At 38.8% G+C, this 22,024-nt stretch overlaps 2 protein-coding genes across 9 annotated transcripts in view; one reads left to right on the top strand and one right to left on the bottom strand.

Moving 5' to 3' along the window:
• Positions 1-3,315, top strand: part of Amn1 (antagonist of mitotic exit network 1 homolog) — a 37,371-nt gene extending 34,056 nt beyond the window's left edge. For all 3 annotated transcript variants that reach the window (XM_076854265.1, XM_076854264.1, XM_076854267.1), the window contains exon 7: positions 2,828-3,315. In XM_076854265.1, coding sequence (XP_076710380.1) covers positions 2,828-2,901 — 74 coding nt within the window. In that variant the 3' untranslated portion in view covers positions 2,902-3,315. The remainder of the gene's footprint in view (positions 1-2,827) is intronic.
• Positions 3,316-9,530: 6,215 nt separating this feature from the next.
• Etfbkmt (electron transfer flavoprotein subunit beta lysine methyltransferase) overlaps positions 9,531-22,024 on the bottom strand; it is a 37,351-nt gene continuing 24,857 nt past the window's right edge. The window contains exons 1-5 of one of the 6 annotated variants that reach the window (XM_076852747.1): positions 16,302-16,590; positions 14,933-15,019; positions 13,682-14,108; positions 10,814-10,944; positions 9,531-10,017 (exon numbers count right to left, since the gene is read on the bottom strand). In XM_076852747.1, coding sequence (XP_076708862.1) covers positions 9,674-10,017; positions 10,814-10,944; positions 13,682-13,995 — 789 coding nt within the window. In that variant the 5' untranslated portion in view covers positions 13,996-14,108; positions 14,933-15,019; positions 16,302-16,590 and the 3' untranslated portion in view covers positions 9,531-9,673. Of the gene's footprint in view, positions 10,018-10,813; positions 10,945-13,681; positions 14,127-14,932; positions 15,020-15,368; positions 16,279-16,301; positions 16,591-22,024 lie in introns of those variants that run through there. The other 5 variants (XM_076852748.1, XM_076852751.1, XM_076852746.1 and 2 more) reach the window with 5 other exon arrangements.

The raw sequence follows: 22,024 nt of genomic DNA, 5'->3' as shown, positions 1-22,024 counted from the left end.
AACTTATTTTTTAATATTTTTGAATTTCCTTTGTGGTCTTGGGGGTTTCAACCCAGCCCTTTAAATTTTTTTTTTTTTTTTTTTTTTTTTTAAGACAGAGTTTCACTGAGTTGCTTAAGGCCTCACTAAATTGCTGAAGCTGGCTTTCACTTACAATCTTCCTGCCTCAGCCTCCTGAGTCACTGGGATGTGCTCTGCTCATAGTTGAGGATTTGTTTTAGCCTGATTACAGTCAAGTTCTTAAGATTACTGGATAATTCATACATCAAGATTTAGCCCAAAATGCCAAAAAGTATTTTAAGACAGAAATGGCTTGCTTCAGTTTCCTTTTTGGGGGGAGGGGGCACTAGGGTTGAATTCAGGGTCACTCTACCTCTGAGCTACATCCTCAGTTATTTATATCTATCTATCCTATCTATCTATCTATCTTTGATACTGGGGATTAAACCCAGGGGCACTTAACCATTGAGCCACATCCCCAGCCCTTTAAAAAAAATTTTATTTTGAGACAGGGTCTTGCTAAATTGCTTAAGCTGGCTTTGAACTTGTGATCTTCCTGACTCAGCCTCCTGAGTGTCTGGGATTACAGGCATTCACTACCATGTCCAGCATGTTTTTTTTTTTTTTTTTTGAATCAGGATTTTGCTCTGTTGTTAAAAGTCTCCCTAAGTTGCTAAGGCTGGCCTAGAAATTGCCATCTTCCTGCCTCAGCCTCCCAAATTATTGGGATTACCTACCATTGCACTTTGCTTCAGTTTCTTTTAAAGGACAATCCCCTACCCCAATTACCTTGCTTAAAGGATAGTCCCCCACCCTAATTACCTGGATTGAATCTAGGGCCTAGCAAGTGTTCCACCACTGAGCTACACCTCCATTCCTTTTTATTTTTTGAAACACAGTCTCACTAATTTCTCAGACTGACAACTTAGCAAGACCCTCAGCAATTTAGCCAGACCCTGTCTCAAAATAAAAAAGGCCTGGGAACAGGAATGTTAACTCTGTGGTAAAATGCCCCTAAGCTCAATCTCTAAAACCAAAGGAAAAAAAGAAAAAGCTGATAGAACTAGAAGTAAAACCTAAGTCACCTGATCTTCAATTTATAATTCTTTCTTCAAAAGAAATTTCCTGAGCCTTTGGTGTGAAGCATCTTGTTACTAGGAAAGGGAAAAAAATAGGTGACATTAAACATCAGTAGCATAATAAGGAATCATTTCACTTTTACCATCCAGAGTCTGAATTTCTGTCATGTATTCTGCCATGGGATCATGAGTTATAGCTTAAATTCACATAGTAATGTTTCCTCATGTCTAAATTGAGGATGATGATAATTATTATATCTCTTAGGATTAGTTAAAAGATTAAATAAGATGATATATGAAGCATAGTATACAATTGAATAAGTCAATAATTAATGGTAGCCCTATTATTAGATGAAGTGTACATATCACTGTAATACTTTTAAGACACAGGCATTTGTTGTTTTCTCTGTAATTTTATCTTAGTTTTATTAACAAGAGTATAAAAGGGTAATCATACCATTAATCTGTATTTAAGCTTCTTCAAAGTCTTAGCATGAAATAGATAAAGCATTAAAGTAGTGTGACTGAACAGGGTTTAATGAAGGGAGTATTTACAAAGAAGTGAACAGGATTAAAGAAAGCCAGCAGGTATGTTAAGTCACCTTGGAAGCTAAAACATGCCCAAAGGTTAGAGGAGGGAACATTTACCAGAATGTGAAAAGTTGACCTATAGATGAACATTTTCCATATCTGTATAATGCCATTACAAAGCATGGTTTTTAGTGGACAACTATTACATGAATGCATTATTATTATTTTAACCAATTGATATCACTAGACATTTAGATGGATTTCACGAAGCGGTGATTTTGATATGGTTTCTCTCTTTTTTTTTTTTTTTTTTTTTGGTGCTGGGGATTGAACCCAGGGCCTTGTGCAGGCAAGGCAAGCACTCTACCAACTGAGCTATATCCCCAGCCCCTGGCATCTATCTCTTTTTGCAGTCAGTTTTAGATTTTTAAAAATCTGACTTAAAAACGAGTGATAACATTTTATTATTTAAAAAGTTATAGCAAACTTAATCTGTAAATACAATCTATATTGTAAATACAACATATTTTTAACTCAGTTATAAAATTGTCTAATTTAGGGGCTCCTAGACTTGTAAATTTTATAGGCCAATAGAAATTTAAAAAGTGGGCCCAACACATATTTTAAGAAAACAAAATTAAGCAAAAAAAAAAAAAAAAAGTTTATTGCAAGCAAGAGAACTAGAGTGTCCAGGTGTAGTGGCACATGCATATAATCCCAGCTATTGGGGAAGCTAAGGCAGGAGGATTGCAAGTTTGAGGCTAGCCTTGGCAATTTAGTGAGACCACATCTCAAAATGGAAAAAAAAAAAAGGGTGGTGGTGGTGGTGATTGGGGTTGTGGCTTAGTGGTAGATTCTATCCCTAATATCACCACCAAAAAAGAAAAGAACCAGAGAGTGTATAGAAATCGGAAGTTATTATCATTGGGAGAACAAAGGTTTACATCATTTTTTGTTTTTGTCTTTTTTTTTTTTTTTTTTTGGTACAAGGATTAAACCCAGAAGCACTTAAACACTGAGCCACATCCCCAGTCCTAATAATAGGGCTACCATTAATTCAGTTGTATACTATGCTTCATATATCATCTTATTTAAATAAATCTTTTAACTAATCCTAAGAGGTACAATAATTATCATCATCCTCAATTTATACACGAGGAAACATTAAATATCTTTGACTATGTGAATTAATACACTATTATTATTTTCTTTTATAGATCTTTCACGAGAAGTCTTGGATCAATTAGTAGGCCCAAACAAACTAAAGCAAGTAATGTGGACTGTGTATTGATGCTTATTGAAGCTTATGTAAGCTATGAAAGCTCATCAAAACTACTTTCCCAGGAAATGGTCTGTAGATATTTGCTTTCCACTTAATTTAACAATTTATTGTTGCCGTCGTCTTATTTAAGCTATAACTCTAAGAATCAGCTAAATCTAAGTATACATGTTTGTGCTTTGAAGTTAACTGGACTTAAACATTCTAATATTGCTATTCATTGGATGAGTCATTGTTTATGAAATGGTATTCTAGCATGAACTCTGTATGGGTGGGGGGGCTGGGTTTTGTTTCTTTAATAACAAAGTGTAAGTGGTCTGTTTTACCTCAAGACTTCCTTCTCCTAGTAGGTATTTGAGCTGTTATAAGAGAAATTTACTGATATAAACTTTAGGAGAATTCTAAATAAAGATATTTCTAAAATTACTTTCTTAGCTCTGACTCTTACTTTCCTCAAGTATTTAAATGATCATTTGCCAAAAGCAAAGCTGAAGATTAGATTTAGTAATTTTTCACAGAACTTACGTATTTCTTTTTTTTTTTTAAACAGAGGTAAATTGTAGTTATTACATGGATTCATTTCTTCACATCTTATTCCATCAGAGCTTACACTATAATGCATCTTATAGCCGATGAAATGTCATAGTTTAATTGTCTAGAGTTTTCTGTGTTTGATAGCATTTTTTTTTCTTTTGATACTGAGGATTGAACCCAGGGGCGCTTAACCACTGAGCCACATCCCAGCCCTTTTATATTTTATTTAGAAACAGGGTCTTGCTAAGTTTCTGAGTCTAGCTTTGAACTCATGATCCTCTTGACTCAGCCTCCAAGCCACCAGGATTACAGGCATGTGCCATTGCACCTGGCTGGTGGTATTTGAGTTTTCAATAATTAATTAAAGTTGGAAACATATAGAAGAAATAATTTTATAAAGGTTTTACATAATTGTTTTAGAAATGATTCTAGAGAATATTCTACAATGTTTAACATGTATTTTACTGTTCAAATTCAATTCCTTTTGAAAACAAAAAAAGCAAAACGTAATAAGGATCACATTGAATATAACAAAATTTTCTAGGGGTTATATTATGGACTCTGCTGTGTAGAATATATTTCATATATTTAACATTAATATTGTTTTAGAATTTTAAAACTTAAGCTGGGTGCAATATTGCACGCTTATAATCCCAGTGACTCAGGAGGCTATAGCAGGAGAATTGCACTTTTTTTTTTTTTTAGAGAGAGAGAGAGAATTTTAATATTTATTTTTTAGTTTTCGACGGACACAACATCTTTGTTTGTATGTGGTGCTGAGGATCGAACCCGGGCCGCACGCATGTCAGGTGAGTGCGCTACAGCTTGAGCCACATCCCCAGCCTGAGAATTGCACTTTTAAGACCAACCTTGGCAACTTAGCAAGACCTTGTCTCAAAATTTAAAATTTTTAATAAGGGCTGAGGATGCAGCTCAGGGTAGAGTGCCCCTGGTTCAATCCCCAGTATGGAAAAAAAAAAAAAAAGGAAAAGAAAAAGAAAAATGCCCAACTATTCTATTCTCCTTTACCAAAGCCAGAACTCAAGGGAATTTTTACCAGTCCAACTGACCTGGAGAAAATCAAGTGCCCAATCCAGCCCCCTCAACCCTTCCACATGAGAGAAGGGAAATACCCAACTTAGTCCATCTAAACTTCTCACCAAGAGAATGGGGGAAAAAGAAAAGCTGAGAAGGTCATAGGTACACAGGGTGACTCAAAGACTGAGACCTAAACACAGAACTACAGAACACATCCCTTTCTTCCACACCTTATCACCAACCTTATCAGTAGGAGAGGTGTAAGGTATTACCCACCTCCTTATATCACACCTTATTGCAAGCCTCGGATCCCAAGAAGGAATCTTGAGGTTGGGCATGTGGCTTCGTGGTAGAGTGTTTGCCTGATGTGTGAGGCCTGGGTTCAGTCCCCAGCATGGGGGGGGGGCGGGGAGGAATCCCTAGGGAAACCCCAAAGTAGACAAAAACAAGGACACTAGAGAGAATTTTAGCCTCTTAACACATAGTAACTACAGAATCCAAGCCTTTCTTCAGGGAAAAGCAAAGGCTCTGGCAGACTGGAACATGGGTGGCAAGCATGGAGCCCACCATGCCAGTGTAGGCCTGAGGCACAGCAAGCCAGGACCTGCAAACTATCACCCTGTGTGGGGGCCTTGCCAGTCCCCATGGGGATGGGAAATGGAAATGGTGGCAGACCCAAATAGAAATTTCGGAAAGTTACTTAAGGACTGAACAATATCTCTGATGATCAAGACCTGATTAGCATAAATTTGAACCAATAGTGTTGACCCATGAGCTACGTAAACCCCTAGACAGCACACTCAAGCAGCAACCCCTATCTTACCCTGCAAGAGCTCTGTCTCTTTTCTTTCCACTTGAATAAATCCTGCTCCTTTACATTCAGTTTTCCCTCTATGGGTTTCTTTCTTTGAATTTGTGAGACAAGAATCCGGAAAGAATAAATTGGTGGTGAACTTCTGGGGTCTGCTGTGACACTGGTGGGCATAGCCTGCCATTAAGAGCTGCAACACACCACTCAGTTGTAGTGGAGAAGAATCCAGCTTTGTCAGCTGTACCCTCAGAACTGATGCCAGCAGGCATCCCCTGTTGTGATTAGCTGATAACACTAAATGGCCTTTCTCAGCTACAGCAGCCTCCAGCTTAAGCAGATCCCACCCACCAACAGAAGAGGAGAATCTAATTTCATTTTAAATGCTAGTTTGACTACCAGATAATCATAAAACCTCATACTGCCTTAGTTTACCTGTTTCTTTTACCCAACACAACTTGTTCAGCTGGTAACAAAAAATTACAAGGCATGAGAAAAGAAAAACTGGAGTCTACAGAGACAAAGCAAGCCATCAGAACCAGATACAGACATGACAGAGATTTTGGAATTATCAGACTCAAAATTTTAAATAACCATGAATATGTTAGGGGCTCTGATGGAAAAAAAAGACAAGGGCTGGGGATGTAGCTCAGGGGTAAAGTGTTTGCCTAGCATGCAGGAGGCTCTGGGTTCAATCCCCAGTACTACCAAGAAAAAAGAAAAAAAAGACAACATGTAAGAACAGATGAGTGATGTAAGCAGAGATAGGAACTCTAGTAAAGACAAAAAGGAAAGGTTAGAAATAAAAAACCCTATACAAACAGAATTGAAGAATCCAGTAGAATAGATATGGCCAACACCAACCTCACAGAACTTGAAGATATGCCAAAAAAAACCCTTCCCTAACTAAAAAGCAGAGAGAAAAGCAAATGAAACAAAAACAGCATCCAAGAACCATGGACAATTACAAAAGATGTAATACAAATATGAGAACACCAGAAAAAATAATAGCTCAGTGGTAATGTTCCCCTGGGCTCAGTTCCCAGTACTGGAGGGAAAAAAAAAATCATATTATTAGACTTCTCTTCAGAAATCATGCAAAGGAGAGAACTGAGTAAAATACAGACAATCTCTGACTTAACTTTTTTCAAATTTATGTCGGTACAAAGTTGATATGTATTCAGTAGAAACATACTGCAAATTTGAATTTTTATTTTCCCAGGCTAGTGATGGACAGTATAATACTCTCTCAAGATGCTGGAATGGCACCAAGCCATAGCTTCCCATCAGTCACCTAAACACAAGGGTAAACAACTGATAATCTAAAGCATCTTGTGTTGCTAGCCTATGATGGTCAGTAGATATGTTAACTCGGCTTTCTATTGTTAACAAATTACCTGAGAAAATCAACTTAAAGAAAGAGGGATTTGCCTGGTATTGTTGTGCATATCTGTATTTCCAGCAATTTGGGAGGCTGAGGCAGAAGGATTACAAATTCAAGGCCAGCCTCAGCAACTTAGTGAAATCCTCTTACAAAATAAAAAAGGACTGGGGAAGTAGCTCATTGGTAAAACACCCCTGGGTTCAATTCTGAAAGAGAGAGAGAGAGAAAGAGAGAGAGACATCGACATCCAGACTGTAACAGATTAGGTGTATTAAATGCATTTAAAAAAATAAATGTGTGTGTGTGTGTACTATTTATATGTAAACACATATATAAATATATATATAAATAACACATGTCTATATTTAGTTGTTAATAGACCTTTATCTTATTTAAATGCAGTGCTGAGAAGTTAACCCAGTGTCACACATAGTAAGCAGGTGCTCTACCTCTGAGCCACAATCCCAGCCCCTAAATGCATTTTTTTTTTTTAATTGAGTACCAGGGATTGAACTGGGGGGGGGGGGGGTAATACTCAATCACTAAGCCCCATCCCCAGCCATATTTTGTATTTTATTTAGAGATAGGGTCTCACTGAGTTGCTTAGCACTTTGCTTTTTTCTGAGGTTGGTTTTGAACTTGTGATCCTCTTGTCTCAGCCTCCTGAGCTGCTGGGATTTTAGGCCGCGCCCAGCCCAAATACATTTTTTTAAAAATGTGGTGGTTTTTTTGTAGTTGTAGATGGACAGGATGCCTTTATTTTTATTTTTGATTTTTATTTTTATGTGGTGCTGAGGATCAAACCCAGTGCCTCGCATATATGAGAGCTCTGCCAGTGAGCTATGGTCCCAGCCCCTAAATGCAGTTTTGACTTGCAGTATTTTCAATTTATGATGATCTTATCAGTACATAGCACCATTTTAAGGAACATCTGTACCTGAAATGTGGAAAGAAAAACACATCAACTTAAAATTCTATATGCAAGGAAATTATCCTTCAAAAGTGACGGAGAAATAAAGACTGTCTTAGGCAAAGAAAAATTGGGGTAATTTGTTCCCTGCCTTGCAAGAAATGTGAAAGTATGTTCTTCAGAAAGAAAGAAAATGATATAGGCCAGAAATGTAGCTCTACATAAAGAAAGGAAGAGCATTAGAGAAGTGAATGAAATCAGAATATTTTTTTCTTCTTAGCTGCTCTAAGAGAGCATAGTTTAAAATAGTAACAGGTAATAATAATAATAATAAAACTATAGCTTATGGACAAATGAATGACAGCAATGGTATAAGGGACAGGAGAGAGGGACTGGGAATACTCTGTTTAAGTAATTGTGCTACCCATGAAATAATAGTACAGTTTACTTGTAAGTGGATTTGGATTAGTTGTAAATGTAAACTTCAAACTCTGGGGCAACCACTAAAAAAAAAAAAATTCATGAGTATAATTAATATCCTAAAGGAAGAGAAAAAAATAGAATTATAAAAATGCTCAATTAAAACCAGAGAAGGCAGAAGAAAAATAATGGAAGACAAAGAAAAAAAAAGAAATAGGAAATATTTATTTACAAATTTGGTAGATATTAATCTGTATATATCAATAATCACTTTAAATGTGAATAGTCTTAAGAAAAATCTGTTTCTTAAACTATTAAGTCATTTCAGGGCTCACTGATATGTACTTGGGACACTAAAAAATATTTTAAGTAACATTTAAATACCTCAAAAATCTTGTGGCCCCCTCATAAATCATTGAGAGGATAATCGATAAAGGGTTTGTAGATGTTTAAACTTAATTCTACTCTTTGCTTAATCAAATTGAATTCCAGCAGTGCTCTAAAGTATAATTTTCTCATTTTGCTGAAAAGGACAATAACCAGGTTAGCATCTTTAATTTTCAAAGAATACAACAGTAAAATTAATTCTTGCCAAATATCCAATGTCACTGTAGTTTGTAATTTCTAATTAACCAAAGCTGAATCAAAAGGGGGTTAAATGGGACAAACTATGTTATATGTATTTATGAATATGTCAAAATGATTCCCACTGTTATGTATTAATAGAATTTACTAATTTAAAAATTATTTTAAGTTGGAGGTTTATAATTTTGGTGGTGGGTACTGAAGACTGAACCCAGGGGTATTTTACCATTGAGCTACATTCCCAGTCCTTTTTATTTGAGACTGGGTCTCATTAGGTTGCCCAGGCTGGTCTAGAACTTGTGATTCACTTGCCCCAGACTCAGAAGTCACTGAGATTACAGGAATGTGCCAACATTCACAGCTGGATAATTTTTTTTTAATGTACCATTTTCCCCCCAGTACTGGAGATTGAACCCAGCCACACTCTTAGCACTGAGCTATATCCCCCAGCTCTTTTTATTTTATATTTTTGAGACAAAGTCTCACATGTTTCATAGGCTGACCTGAAACTTACCATCCTCTTGCCTCAGCCTCCCAGTCACTGGGGTTACAGCATAGGCAACTATGCTGGACTTTAAATACAGTATTCTTGCTTGGTGCACCCCAGTGATTCAGAAAATCATAGGATTACATGTTTGTATTCATCCTTAGCAACTCAGTGAAACCCTGTTTCAACAAAAAAAGGGCAGCAGGTGGGTGGGTGGGTGGCGTGGAGACATATATATCAGTGGTAAAGCACCCCTGGATTCAATCCCCAGTACCAATTAAATAAATATTCTTACTCATCTATAGAAACAGGTTCTGCTACAGTAGCTAATTCTTCTCCACCATTTGGACTGCACACCACCACTAATGGGTATTGCTTTCTATAATCATATTCCAAAAAACTAGATGAAAAATTGCAGATAGAGATTTCTGTAATTGGCATGCATAGAAATGAAGAATTAAAGACTGACAACATTTTAAACCTTCATGTTTTATAAACAAAATTTTCCATTTAATGGGAACTACATTCTTTAAAATAGAGAATTATCTTCTGTAGACAAAAACGTTCAGGATTAAATCCAAACAGAACAACATTCATATTTGAAAGCACTTTGATAACTCAAGGCCGAAAATCCCACACTGTGCTTGTTGTTAGTCCATTGTTTTCCTTCCTGGTAGCCTCTGGAAGTGAATATTCTACTATTTTGTGCAATTGATGCTGAATGCTGTGTCCACTGAACTGGGGCCGCCCAGGGTCACCAATCAGTACTCGAGTTCCGTAGGTCCAAAAGCAGTTCTTCAACCACTGATGAAGACTATCTGCAAGATCTTCATCATAAAACATATCTCCAAGTACAACAAGTTCCCACTTATCTTGTTCCAAATTCAAAATGTTTTTGGTTAAAATGGGAATAGGATCCAGTTGGTTCAATTCACAATTTAGTGTAATAGCCAGTCCTGCAACTTTACAAAAGCACATAATGAACTGGTATGTTAGCATATGCCAATAGGCTATCTTAGTTTCCTATTGATTCAATAACTTTTAAAATATTCTAACAGTATTTTTTCCTTTTCATGGAAAGTTGGTTTTTTTTAGGTAAAGAAGCCTAAAATTTATGCCAATATAAGTTATCTGCTGCAATTTCCAAATATATAACTAGATATCCTGAAAGCAAAACAAACAATACAGAACACCTGGAAATATTTGTATTTGAGGAACATTTGCTGATTTTAATAACTAGGCTATCTTTTTTTTTTTTTTTTTTTTTTTTTTTTTTTTTTTTTTTGGTTGTTTTTAGTTTTACTGTAGACAGGGAAAAAAGCCCTAGACTTGAGTAAAGGCAGCAAGTTATAAGTGTAGACAAGAAGAAAATCAGATAAAATTAAAATTTACCTGTTTCAACTTGGGCCCTAATGGAATAAAAATCTCCTCCAAAGAAACATGCTTATCCTCACTTGGGTTTTGACCAAATAACACTACTTAGATATTTAGGAAATTCCTAGCCCAGAAACCAGCATAAGCATTCCCAGTTGGTTTCCCTTGGGAATATCTGATGACACAAATACAAATACTCTTAGGAAAAAACGTATTGCCAATTCTGGCCTCAGAGGACTCCCAATGTCCCACCAACCATAAGCTCACAATATCAGATTATAAAATACAAATGACAGTAAGATATGTTGAAGCATCTGTACATATTTATTCTGGAAGAAAATAAAAAAGATGAGCTTGAGATATGTTTAAGTATGAAATCCTTACTTGGGTCTATGTCATTGGCCAAGATTCTAGATGCTCCACTCTTCTTAGCAGCAATAGCTGTAGCTCCACATCCACTTCCAATATCTAATACAGATTTTCCTCTGACAACATCAGGATTATCCAAAAGATACCTTAAATAAAAAGAAGAACATATGTCTTAAAGAAATGGGAAAATGTTAGGAGAGATCATAATATAAAAATGTCTTTGGGTTTGTCTGGGCAAAGAAACAGCAGAACTTAGGAGAACTTGGTACAAACTTGCAAGTTGATTGACTAGACTGAGACAAACAGTTGATCTATAGAACTGGGCAGAGGTGGCAAGGTGAAGAGTAGTTCTATTCAGGTGAAGAGTAGTTCCACACAACAAACTAACCATGCTCTTCAAGTCAATTTAAAAACAAAAAAACATTAGGTTGTCTTACTATGATCCAGGAACTACCAAGCACCAGAAATTAAGACTGACAAAATACTGCTATCGTCAGAACTAATTAGATCCAATATTCACTGTCTACTTTTGTTGGGCACCATAGAGAGATTTTATGTGCTATTTGAACTGTTCTGTGACCTCTTTGGTAAGGCACAAAGTCCAGTTCAACCAAGGAATTTGGGCTGGGATAAGTAGTTACCAGAAGTAAAGATGTATGAGGAAACACTGAAATAATGTCAACCCACAGATGATACAAGGATTGGAATAACAAGAAACAGTGGGGACTTGTTGCAAAGGAGAGGTGTTCATGCCTAACGAGAAAGGCGCTACCAGCTAATTGTTGCTGCACTGAGTCCTAGTGTGATAGGTATTCCTATTTTTCAAAACAAAGTAAAACTTTATATAAACCTCCCGTATTTTTAGTGTTAGTAACTATTTTTTATTTTTTAAGTTTACAAATTCAGCTGGACTTCAGTGGCATACACCTATAATCCCAGGGGCTCAAGAGATTGAGACAAAGAGAATTGCAAGTTCAGGGCCAGCCTCAGCAACAGTGGGGCACTAAACAACTCAGTGAGATCCTGTCTCTAAATAAAATACAAAATAGGGCTGGGGATGTGGCTCAGTGTTCAAGTGCCCCTGAGTTCAGTCCCCAGCACCAAAATAAATAAATAAATAAAGTTTACAAGTTCAGTCAGGCACATGTTTAATTGTAGTGATTCAGGAGACTGAAGCAGGAAGATTGCAAGTTTGAGGCCAACCTCAGGATTTAGTGAGACTGTCTCAAAATAAAAAGGGTTGGGGATGTAATTCAGTGGGTAAAGCACTCCTAGGCTCAATCCCCAATACCCTGGGGAAAAAAAAAAAAAGCATTTAAAAAATATGATGTAGCTAGCTGGGTGTGGTGGTGCATGACTGTAATCCCATTGACTCAGGAGGGTAAAGCAGGAAGACTGAAAGTTTGAGGCTAGACTCAGCAATTTAGCAAGGCCCTAAGCAACTTAGCGAGACCCTGTCTCAAAATAAAAAGGACTGGGGGTGAAGCTCAGTGGTAAAGCACTAATGGGTTCAATACCCAGTACCATAAATAAATAAACAAAATGATGTAACTAAATAAAGCTTGAAGTTTGGGCAATATAACAATCAGAAAGTTGGAATTGTTTTGCACCACCAAAAAAGCTTTCTAGTCCTTGGACACCACCCCCCACCAACTTCTATGTTTAGCTGGGTGTGGTGGTACACTTCCATAATCCCAGCTACTCTAGACAGGAAGCTAATCTAAGACAGGACTTTCAGAAGTCCAATGCCAGCCTTAACAAAACCCTGTCTCAAAATTTAAAAATAAAATAAAAAGGGGAAAATGTATTTCAGTGTTAGAGCACCCATAATACCCTCTCCTAAAACTTCTGTTTTCATTTGTATAGTTTGCATTTAAAACTATTACAGCTATGCATGGTGGCACATGCCTGTAATCCCAGTGACTCAGGAGGCTGAGGCAGGAGGATCATAAATTCAAAGCCAGTCTCAGCAATTTAGCAAGGCCCTAAGAAATTTAGTGAGACACTGTCTCAAAATAAAAAGTAAAAAGGGTTGGGGATGTGGCTCAGTGGTTAAGTGCTCCTGGTTCAATCCATAACACCCCAAAAAAGCAAAAAAATACAACTATGTATAACGTGGATTATATAGGCCAATACCATTCCTGTAAAACAAAGTCCTTATCCTTTTGTTTCATATTTCTCTCACCTCAAGGCATAACCAGATGAAATCATTACCAATGCTAGAACAAGATTAGATTGACATGCCAACTAAGCTCTTGCCTTTGTTCCAGCAGCTACTTTTTAATTAAAAAAAAAAAAAAAAAAAAGCATAGTGTGGCTATGGGCAACAATGCCCTGAGACCTTTGTAGTACAAAGAGTTGGAAGGTGGGACTTAAAAATGCATATTCAATTCTAAAGTTCCCCTGAGATGTCAATGAGCCAATAAAAAAGAAGGAATCCTTGAGCAGCCAGTCACACCTCTTGTTCTATGGGAGAATAGGCAACTACTACAAGAGGCAGGGTAATAGCACCCCAAATCATGGACAGCTTGGGACTTAAGCAGGCCTGTCTTTTGGGTTTTCATCTTTTTGCGAGAGGATTAAAAAAAAAAAAAAATGAAGAGTTAGAGGGAACTGAAAGAAGAAAGGAACTGTGACAGACTTAAAGAAACCCTTTTCAAAGCTGGGCACAGCCAGGCAGGGTGGCCCACTACTCAGGCAAGGTAACTCCATCTATTTCCGGAGACTGAAGCAGGAAGATAGCAAGTTCAAGGCCAGCCTCAGCAATTTAGCAATACTGTGTCTCAAAATAAAAAGAGCTTGGAATATAGCTCAGTGGTAGAGGGCCCCTGAGTTCAATCCCCAATATTAAAAAAAAAAAAGCCCATTTCCACAGGGCAATACCTAGACAAGGCTTGGCCTCCTGGCCAGTAGATTGCCCAGTAAGGATCACTGTGGGGCCACAGGTCAGCTCTTTCCCACCAGAACTTGCATCTAGGGGTCAAAAGCCGCAACTGGATTTCAGGGGTGAGGCTGCCACTGCTGGTGATTTCAGTGTTCTCCTCCAGGAAAGCTTTCATTCCATGGTCCCAAAAGCTTCCTGTTCTTCTCCAGGGACAGTAACCCCAGGGTAACAGGAGAAAACCACTGCCTCTTATAGTCTTCAGAAGGAGACCCCAGTGGTACCTGGGAACTTTCCAACCTAGGCTCCAAGCCATGAGTCGTTTTCCAAAACAGTTCTTTCAGTGTTGCTGTTCATAAAGGCTGTTCCTCATGGGAAAAGAACAAGAGGCTGTCTCCCAACTTGATCACAACTGGAATCTCTGCATCTCTAAAAGCAAAAATAATACTGAAAATTCTAATGCTAGCCAACATTTCCAGATCCTATTACAAAATAAAATATTTCAGTGTAAGTTCTTTATCTGACAATTCACAAGTGTAAGTAAGTTCATGTCAGAGGAAAGCTTTGGTGCATCAACTTAGAAAAATCCAATTCTCTGTTGCCTTTTCACTATGAAATGTTTTAATAATTTAGAACAATAAATACACAAGCATTTCATTTGGGAAGAATGCTCCAAAAAAAAAAAAAAAAATGCCTGTTACATAAAATAAGGTAGATCTTTAAAGTTCTTTCATACACTTAACAACACACTTATCTTTAAGCAGGCATGCTTGGCAACTGAACAAAATCAGTCCAAAACAGACAAAGCCCCCTGTCTTCAGGAAGCTTATAATTCTACTGGTGGGACAGAGCAATTAACAAGACAAACATAGGTTTTGCCCTTTTGAAGTCTAGCCAAGAGTTGTGGGGGTAAACAAATTATACTATGTGCAGAGGTGCACAAATTATATTGACTATATCATTTCATTAACCTGTGACCCAGGTATAAAAATTTATAGTATGTAATATGTAATATTATTATTAATTATATAATTATAAAATTTCACAGGTATAAAAACTTATAGTATGTAATACATAATATTATTATTTAATTATATAATACAATTATAATATGAACATATATAAACTCTAGATTATGATTTCTAACCTATTTTAATAGGCCTGTATAAATTTAATTGAACTACTGAAACAATTGAAAAATTGGAAACTTTGGACTTAAAGATTATCATACCAGCAAGTGTAAGGACACAAACCTGTAGACCCAGCTACTGGAGAGTCTGAGACAGGAAGATTCCTTCAGCCCAGAAGTTCAAGGCCACCTTGGATAACATAATTAGACCCTAGCTCAAAAACAAAACAAAAAAACAGTTGTCTGCCAGGCATCATGGCACATGACTGTAATCCCAGTGACTTGGGGAAGCTGAGGCAGGAGGATTTCAAGTTCAAAGCCAACCTCAGCAAAAGTGAGGTACTAGGCAAGTCAGTAAGACCCTGTCTCTACATAAAATACAAAACGGGGCTAAGGATGTGGTTCAGTGGTCAAGTGCCCCCGAGTTCCATCCCCAGTACCAAAAAAAAAAAAAAAAAACAGTTGTCATATTATAAAATAATGCAATCAAGATTCAGATTTTCCCCCTTGGGAAAAAAACACCTTATAAATTAAATTTTACTAAAGAGACATCAACTCACAAATCTTGTTCTGTAAATCTCTGAAGATTTGATGTTACTAAGCTTGACTGCAGATTTTTTCCTACAGAAAAATACCTTGATAAGTAGGAATGAGGAATATCATCTTAAACAGAAATCAGACACCGAAGTTGTTTAGAATCTGGTATTTTGTTTGTGCAGGGGATTGTGGTACTACCTCTGAGCTACATCCCCTGCCACACACACACATACTTTTTTTCCCTCCCTTTGGTAGCGGAGATTGAACCCATGGGAACTCTACCACTGAACTACATCTCCAGCCCTTTCTAGTTTAAACTTATTTTGAGGCAGGGTGTTACTAAGTTTCCTAGGCTGGCCTTGAATTTGTGATCCTCCTGCCTCAGTCTCTCAACTCACTGGGACTACAGGACTGCGGAGGGCATAAATGTTTTACAAAGTCTTGTGTCCACCCAATATTTAGACTAGGGTGTCAAAAACCTCGAATGCCTCCAAGTGTCTAGACATGATAAGTGACTGATGAACGATGTTTGTAGGATATCAGAAGGGCTGCGGCAAACTAGAGACTGCTGCCAGGAACAAGTTGCTACATCTTCCAATTTCTCAAAATAATCCAGATATTTATGCATAAACTCCCACTAAAAAACTGGCAATTCATTCAAATATCAAAAAAACAGGGCAGGCCAAAGACTTCGGATGGTGTTAGTTATCCCACATTTATGCCTGGGGATCCAAGGGATCCCTAATGTCCTGACCTCCAATAGACTACTTATGCTTAGCAGTACAGGGTTATCCCTTCAACCTTACACTTATAAGGTTTTAAAATAAAAAGGGCAAACATGAGGTTATTTTTTTATTTGGACTCCATGTCATCAAGACCAACGCTTCCCCCTCCCACCCTGGCACCAATGAAGACTCGGTTATGAAGCGCTTGTTTGGTGACCTCCAGATACATACGTTAAATGTTAGGAAAGATGACGGGACTAGAACAGGTGCTTTGTGACCACAATATTGTCCCCCAGGGGAGGCCAGGAGTCGATCTTAAAGGAGCAGGCGCGGTCCTCCTGGTCTCCTCCTCTGGCTTTGCTAACGCCCCGGTCGGAAGGAAAGCACACCGCACGATTATCATCTGTCCCCGCGACTCTTCACGCTCAGTACAACCGCGGGCCGGGCCGAGGTCCCACGCTGAGGCGCGCCCGCGAGAGCGGCAGACGACCGGGTCGCGGAGCTTCCGGGAGGCGGCGGGACCACGCGGCCCCGCCCTCCTTCCCAGCAGCGCTTTCGTTTTTCCTCCACTTTAAGTCTTAAAGGGGCAGCAAGTGAGAAACCAGAGGGCGACCTTCCTTTCCCTCACTTAGGAAATGGACTGTGTGCAATGTTTGTCAAAATCTGATTTTTTAAAATAATTTTTTAATAAGTTTAATATTTTTTAGTTTTCGGCGGACACAACATCTTTATTTGTATGTGGTGCTGAGGATCCAACCTGGGCTTCACGCATGCCATGTGAGCCGCTACCGCTTGAGCCACATCCCCAGCCCTCAAAATCTGATTTTTAAAAAATTCGTTCTGAAACAATGTACGCAGCTCCTCCTATGTGCAAGTCACACTTCTAGGCACTGGACATACAGTAGTGATTAAAACAGACACTTGCAAGCCCCTTGTTATAGTCTGAATTTAATCAATACAGGTTATAGGTTATAAATTATAGATTAGAAATAATGGGTTAATGAAATATTAATTAGTAAGAATAAAAGGATTATAAGATAATTGTATAAAATTAGTAATGATAAGGTACTCCAATATGCCAGTTACAAGTTTAAAAAAAAAAAGTAACAATATAATCACTCTAAGATATAGGATTTAAATTGCTAAGATAAAGATAATGTGAGGTGGTAAGTGTAATCTCATAGGTCTAATATAGCTACAGATAAGTAGAGATGGATATAGGTTACTAGAACAGTAGTTAAGTATAAGAAATAACTATAAACAAACATAGTAAGTGTAGCCATAGTGACTCCATCTTCTAGGTTCCCGGTGAAACTTGATACATAGGCTGTTCTCAAGATGTTATTTTCAAAGTGTTTTTGTGTAAGACCCATATAAATGAGCGTGTAAACCCCATAAATAAGGATATGGTTTTCTGTTTTTGCTTTGCTAACTGCACTTCCAGCCCCTGTATTCTGCTTGCTTGCAATTTGCAAAATCTTACAAAATTCCATAGGAAAGTCCCCAGGGTATAGTTTTCTTCCCTATTTTCTTTCCTAAATAAAGAAACAACTCTGGGGCTGTTCTTTCAGAGAACCTCTACTCTGACAGACACAGTCCTTGTGTTACCGCTGTTTTTCGGTGAGGAGTCGTGCTTCCACAAATGCTGAAGCACACCAAGGCAAGCTAGAGTGGAAAGTAGAAGCTTTATTAAAGGACAGCAGAAAAGACTTCTGCCCGAGGAAGAAGGGGACCTGAAAGGCGGAATCTGTGGAAGGGCGAGGTCTTCCCTTTTTTATAGCTAAGGTCTTCTTTTAGTCTTCCCACATTTCTGCCCTTTGTTTCCTTTTATCTTGCAGTGATCCAATGCTGGTTGTAAGGCCAAAAGGTGGGAGATAGGTGGGCTGGAGGGGTAATCTGGGCAGGAAGGGCCTGGGGTGGTTTTTGATTAGCACCTCTCTGTTTGCTGGGAGCTGCTTCATTAACATTTCCTTAGGATGGGCTCCTGGCCTTGGGGACATTAACATTTCAATTTCCCCAAGTGCTGTTCTGGTTTCTGGGACTCCATTCTCCATAATGGTCTCCATTTTCTTTTATCTAACTCGATATTAGACCCAATTTACCTAACTACACTAACTACCTATCTTTAAATCTGGCTTCACCTGGCCAGGTAAAATTGGCAAAATAAAATTCTTTGATTTGTTTCAAATTCTGACTTAGTGTGTTTTCTGAGCGGTCTCCCCATAACATTACGATACTTAACATTCAACTGCGATTAAATCACAATTTATGTCCTCCCTGTTGTAATAATTTTTCATAAATGGTCAATCTAAATCAGTTGTAGTCTGCATCGCTCAAGTTCTGAATCTGTGTACCTTCCAACTAGACTCAGATAAACCTCCATCAAACTCAGTACTCCAAAATTAACTATCTCACAAAAATTAAAACTTGCTCTTTTGTGGGGAGCGTGGGGGGTGAGGAAACAGCAAGGTGGGGGTGCATAATTGTCTAAAACCAAGAAGGAGGCAAACCATATTTCTGCATCTTAGTCTGCAGTTCCCATTTAAAATCAATTTGTCGCTTGGGTATTCTGCTGAGGCCCTCAGTTTAATGGGTTTCCAGCTTTCTATGTTAACTAGAATCTCTAGAAATCTACAGGAGAATGACACATTATCATTCCAATTAACAGCCCCAGATGCTTCCTTATCATTTTCTCTTAGGTGAGTGGCCTATTTATTCCTCCTATAGGCAGTCACTGGGCACTCCAGAGTATTCTTAGATTTTCTCTATGATAGCCCATATGATGTTTTTATGACATGCACTAATGAACTTATCAGTGCTTTTTTAAAAATAAGCTACTAATAGCTAGGCAGTTGGCACATGCCTGTGATCCCAGCTATTGGGGGGAAGGAGATTGCTGAGGCAAGAAGATCACTGGTCAAGGTCAGCTTCAACAACTCACTGAGACCCTATCTCAAAGTGAAAATTAAGGGCTGGGGATATAGCTCAATTGGTAGAGTGCTTGCCTCAAATTCACAGGGCCCTGGATTCAAGTCCTAGCACCACACAAAAGAAAACATCAACCTCAATGGGGCTGGGGTTGTGGCTCAGTGGCAGAGCACTTGCCTGGTACATGTGAGGTCCTGGGTTCCATTCTCAGCACTACATACAAATAAGTAAATATGAGAAACTGATGTTGACTACATTTTTGAAAACCCAACTTCTACCTCAAGGCCTGTCCAGAGGTTGAGGGCTTGACCCTTGTCCTTGGAAAAAAACCCTCAGAGCACTCCTAGGCAAATAGCCACCCTGCTGAGTTGTTTGTCTGTAAATAACAGGAGAGATCTGCAGTGCCAGTGTCCCTGACTCAGTTAGGCTAGGTGAGGACCCATAGCAACCCCCTAGCAACCATCAATCAGCATGAGACAGGGATGCCAAATGAACCCCCCAGTAGTCTCAGTGGTTGATAACATGTTAGGGAACCATGTAGTTTAGCACGTTCACCTCTCAAGGATTAAACCAATCAGTTCAAACAAATCCCCTCTTGTACTAACCAATCACCCTTACCCAACTTGTTCCCACCAGTGAATGTGCTAATCAATGTTAAGAGTTGTTGTTTGATTTTCCCGTGGTGCAAAATGATTTGCTGTGTGATGTTGTGACACATAGAGTATCCCCAAAAACCTGTAAAATCTCACTGAACAAAGGACTGGTACTCACTCCCTGAGACCGCTGCATCAATTGTGAGTCCAGGCTCGCGCTTGCAATAAAGACTCTTGTGTGATTGTGAAGCCAGATTTAAAGTTAGGTAGTCATTGTAGTTAGGTAAATCGGGTCTAATACGGAGTGAAATCTAAAATGGAGGCCATGCTGAGAATGATTCCAGGAAACACAGGACAACTCATAGAATGTTAATGAAGTCCTGAAAAGGCCCTAGGCCAAAGTCCATCCCAAAAAAGTGTTAATGAAGTCCTTCCTACAGACTACTTCTTTGGCCCACCTGTGTCCCACCCCTAGGGCCTTCCCACCTACATTCCATCACTGAAAGAACTATAAAAAGGGGAGACAACAGCCCTTCCACGGATTCCACCTCTTGGGTCCCCTTCTTCCTCCGAGAGAAGTCTTTTCTGCTGTCCTTTAATAAACTTCTAATTTCTACTCTAACCTTGCCTCGCCTTGCCTCGCCGTGCTTCTTTGGTGTTATTCTTCAACATTGGGGAAGCAAGGACTCGTCACCCATCAACAGCAGTAACAATTGCAACAGATTCAGCTTCTGAAAGTCTATTGGGTTCCCACGAATCTGGCATTACAAATAAAGGTCCATCGATGACTAAAAAATTATTTTAAAAAAATTAAAATTAAAAAGGCTGGACACACAGCTTAGAGGCAGAATGCTCCTTGGTACCACAAGCCTCAGTACCACAAAAGAAAGTGGGGTTTGGGGACCTTTTGATGTTAAACCTTTGTTTTCTCAGCCATAATAACTTTTCACTTCCTCACACTCCCTGTGAGATAAGGGTAAAGTATAGGTAGTCAGCAGTAGATAATGAATGATCTGGTAGGAAAGATGGGGGATAATTATCAAAGAAAAGAAAATGGGATGCTAATGGTACCACGGGTTATCCTGCTTCCCCACATGTTGAAGTTTGAACATCAGAGAAGCACTCCAAGGCAAGCATATAAAGCAGGGTTTATTTAAAAAGGGGTAACATACCAGCTATGGCCCCCTTCTCCCTCGTGAGGAGAAAGGGGCCATAGCTGGTATCCTGATATCCCTAGAAGGGATACGTTCTGCCCTTTTTATAAGTCCTAGACTTCCTTTGTTCTCCTGCCTTTTCCCCTTATCTTTCTCCTTCCTGCATACGTGACTAGACCCAGGAATGCTGGGATGGCCAAAAGGTGGAAACAGGTGGGCTGAAGAAGGAAGGGCAGGATGGAGCAGACAAGGACACATAACAATCTTATAGCTCCCTGTAGGGAGGGGAAATTCCTGGGACAGGTTATCTTGGCAACTGGTTGGAGCAGGGGCAGGTTCTTGATAAGGGTGGAGGAAGGGCTCTGAAGGAATTAATATTTCAATCCCTCAGGAGACAGTCTCCAAATTCCCAGACTCACTCAAAATTGGCCTCCGTGAATCAGACCTGACTTGATTTACCTATCTACACTGACTGCCTATCAAATTCTGGCTTCAGTAACACCTCCAGAGCACCCCCCACCCCCATCCTGTTGCTAACACCTCTGGGGCAGTTGCTCCTCCCAACACAGGGAATTCCTAATGAGTCCCCCCTGGGCAGCTCTTTTCCTGCCTTTTGGGCACCTCCACAAGTTAGGGAGAGGAGATGGGGAGGAGGAAAAGAAATCAGAGATCTATAAAGGGGCAAAACACGCTCCCTCCCACCGGCATCATCTCTGTTCTGTCCCGGGTTTGATCCTCAGCACCACATACAAACAAAGATATTGTGCCCGCCGAAAACTAAAAAATAAATATTAAAAAATTCTCTCTCTCTCTCTCTGTCTCTCACTCTCTCTTAAAAAAAAAAAAAAAAGAAAGAAAGAAAGAAAGAAAGAAAGAAAAGAAATAACCTGCAAAGCCTGCAAATCTTGAACTAAGGCTCTGGTGCCACCTAGTGACGACCTGGTTTCAGGTCAGCCAAGTGTATCTGAGCTAAAAAGTTTTAAAAAAATAAGGAAAAGAAACTGGGAATCATACTTAGTTATGTCTAAAGAACAAAGATTTTCACCAAAAATGTCACTGCATACTGACACATTTGTTTAGTCGTAAGACATAGCAGAACTACTTATCCCTAATAATAAATAGATAAATCCTAAAGTGTAGGAACAATTCCATATCATCCATAAAACATTATCTCCCTCTCATTTTCATTCTCTCTTACACACACACACACACACACACACACACACACACACACATTTCACAAGTAAATTCCTTGGACTTCATTTTCAATACATTTCCA

This window comes from Callospermophilus lateralis, chromosome 4, assembly GCF_048772815.1.
Source record: "Callospermophilus lateralis isolate mCalLat2 chromosome 4, mCalLat2.hap1, whole genome shotgun sequence".
Classification (NCBI taxonomy): Eukaryota; Metazoa; Chordata; class Mammalia; order Rodentia; family Sciuridae; genus Callospermophilus; species Callospermophilus lateralis.
The sequence above is the reverse complement of the archived record's forward strand: the minus strand, read 5'-3'. Positions and strand labels throughout refer to the sequence as shown.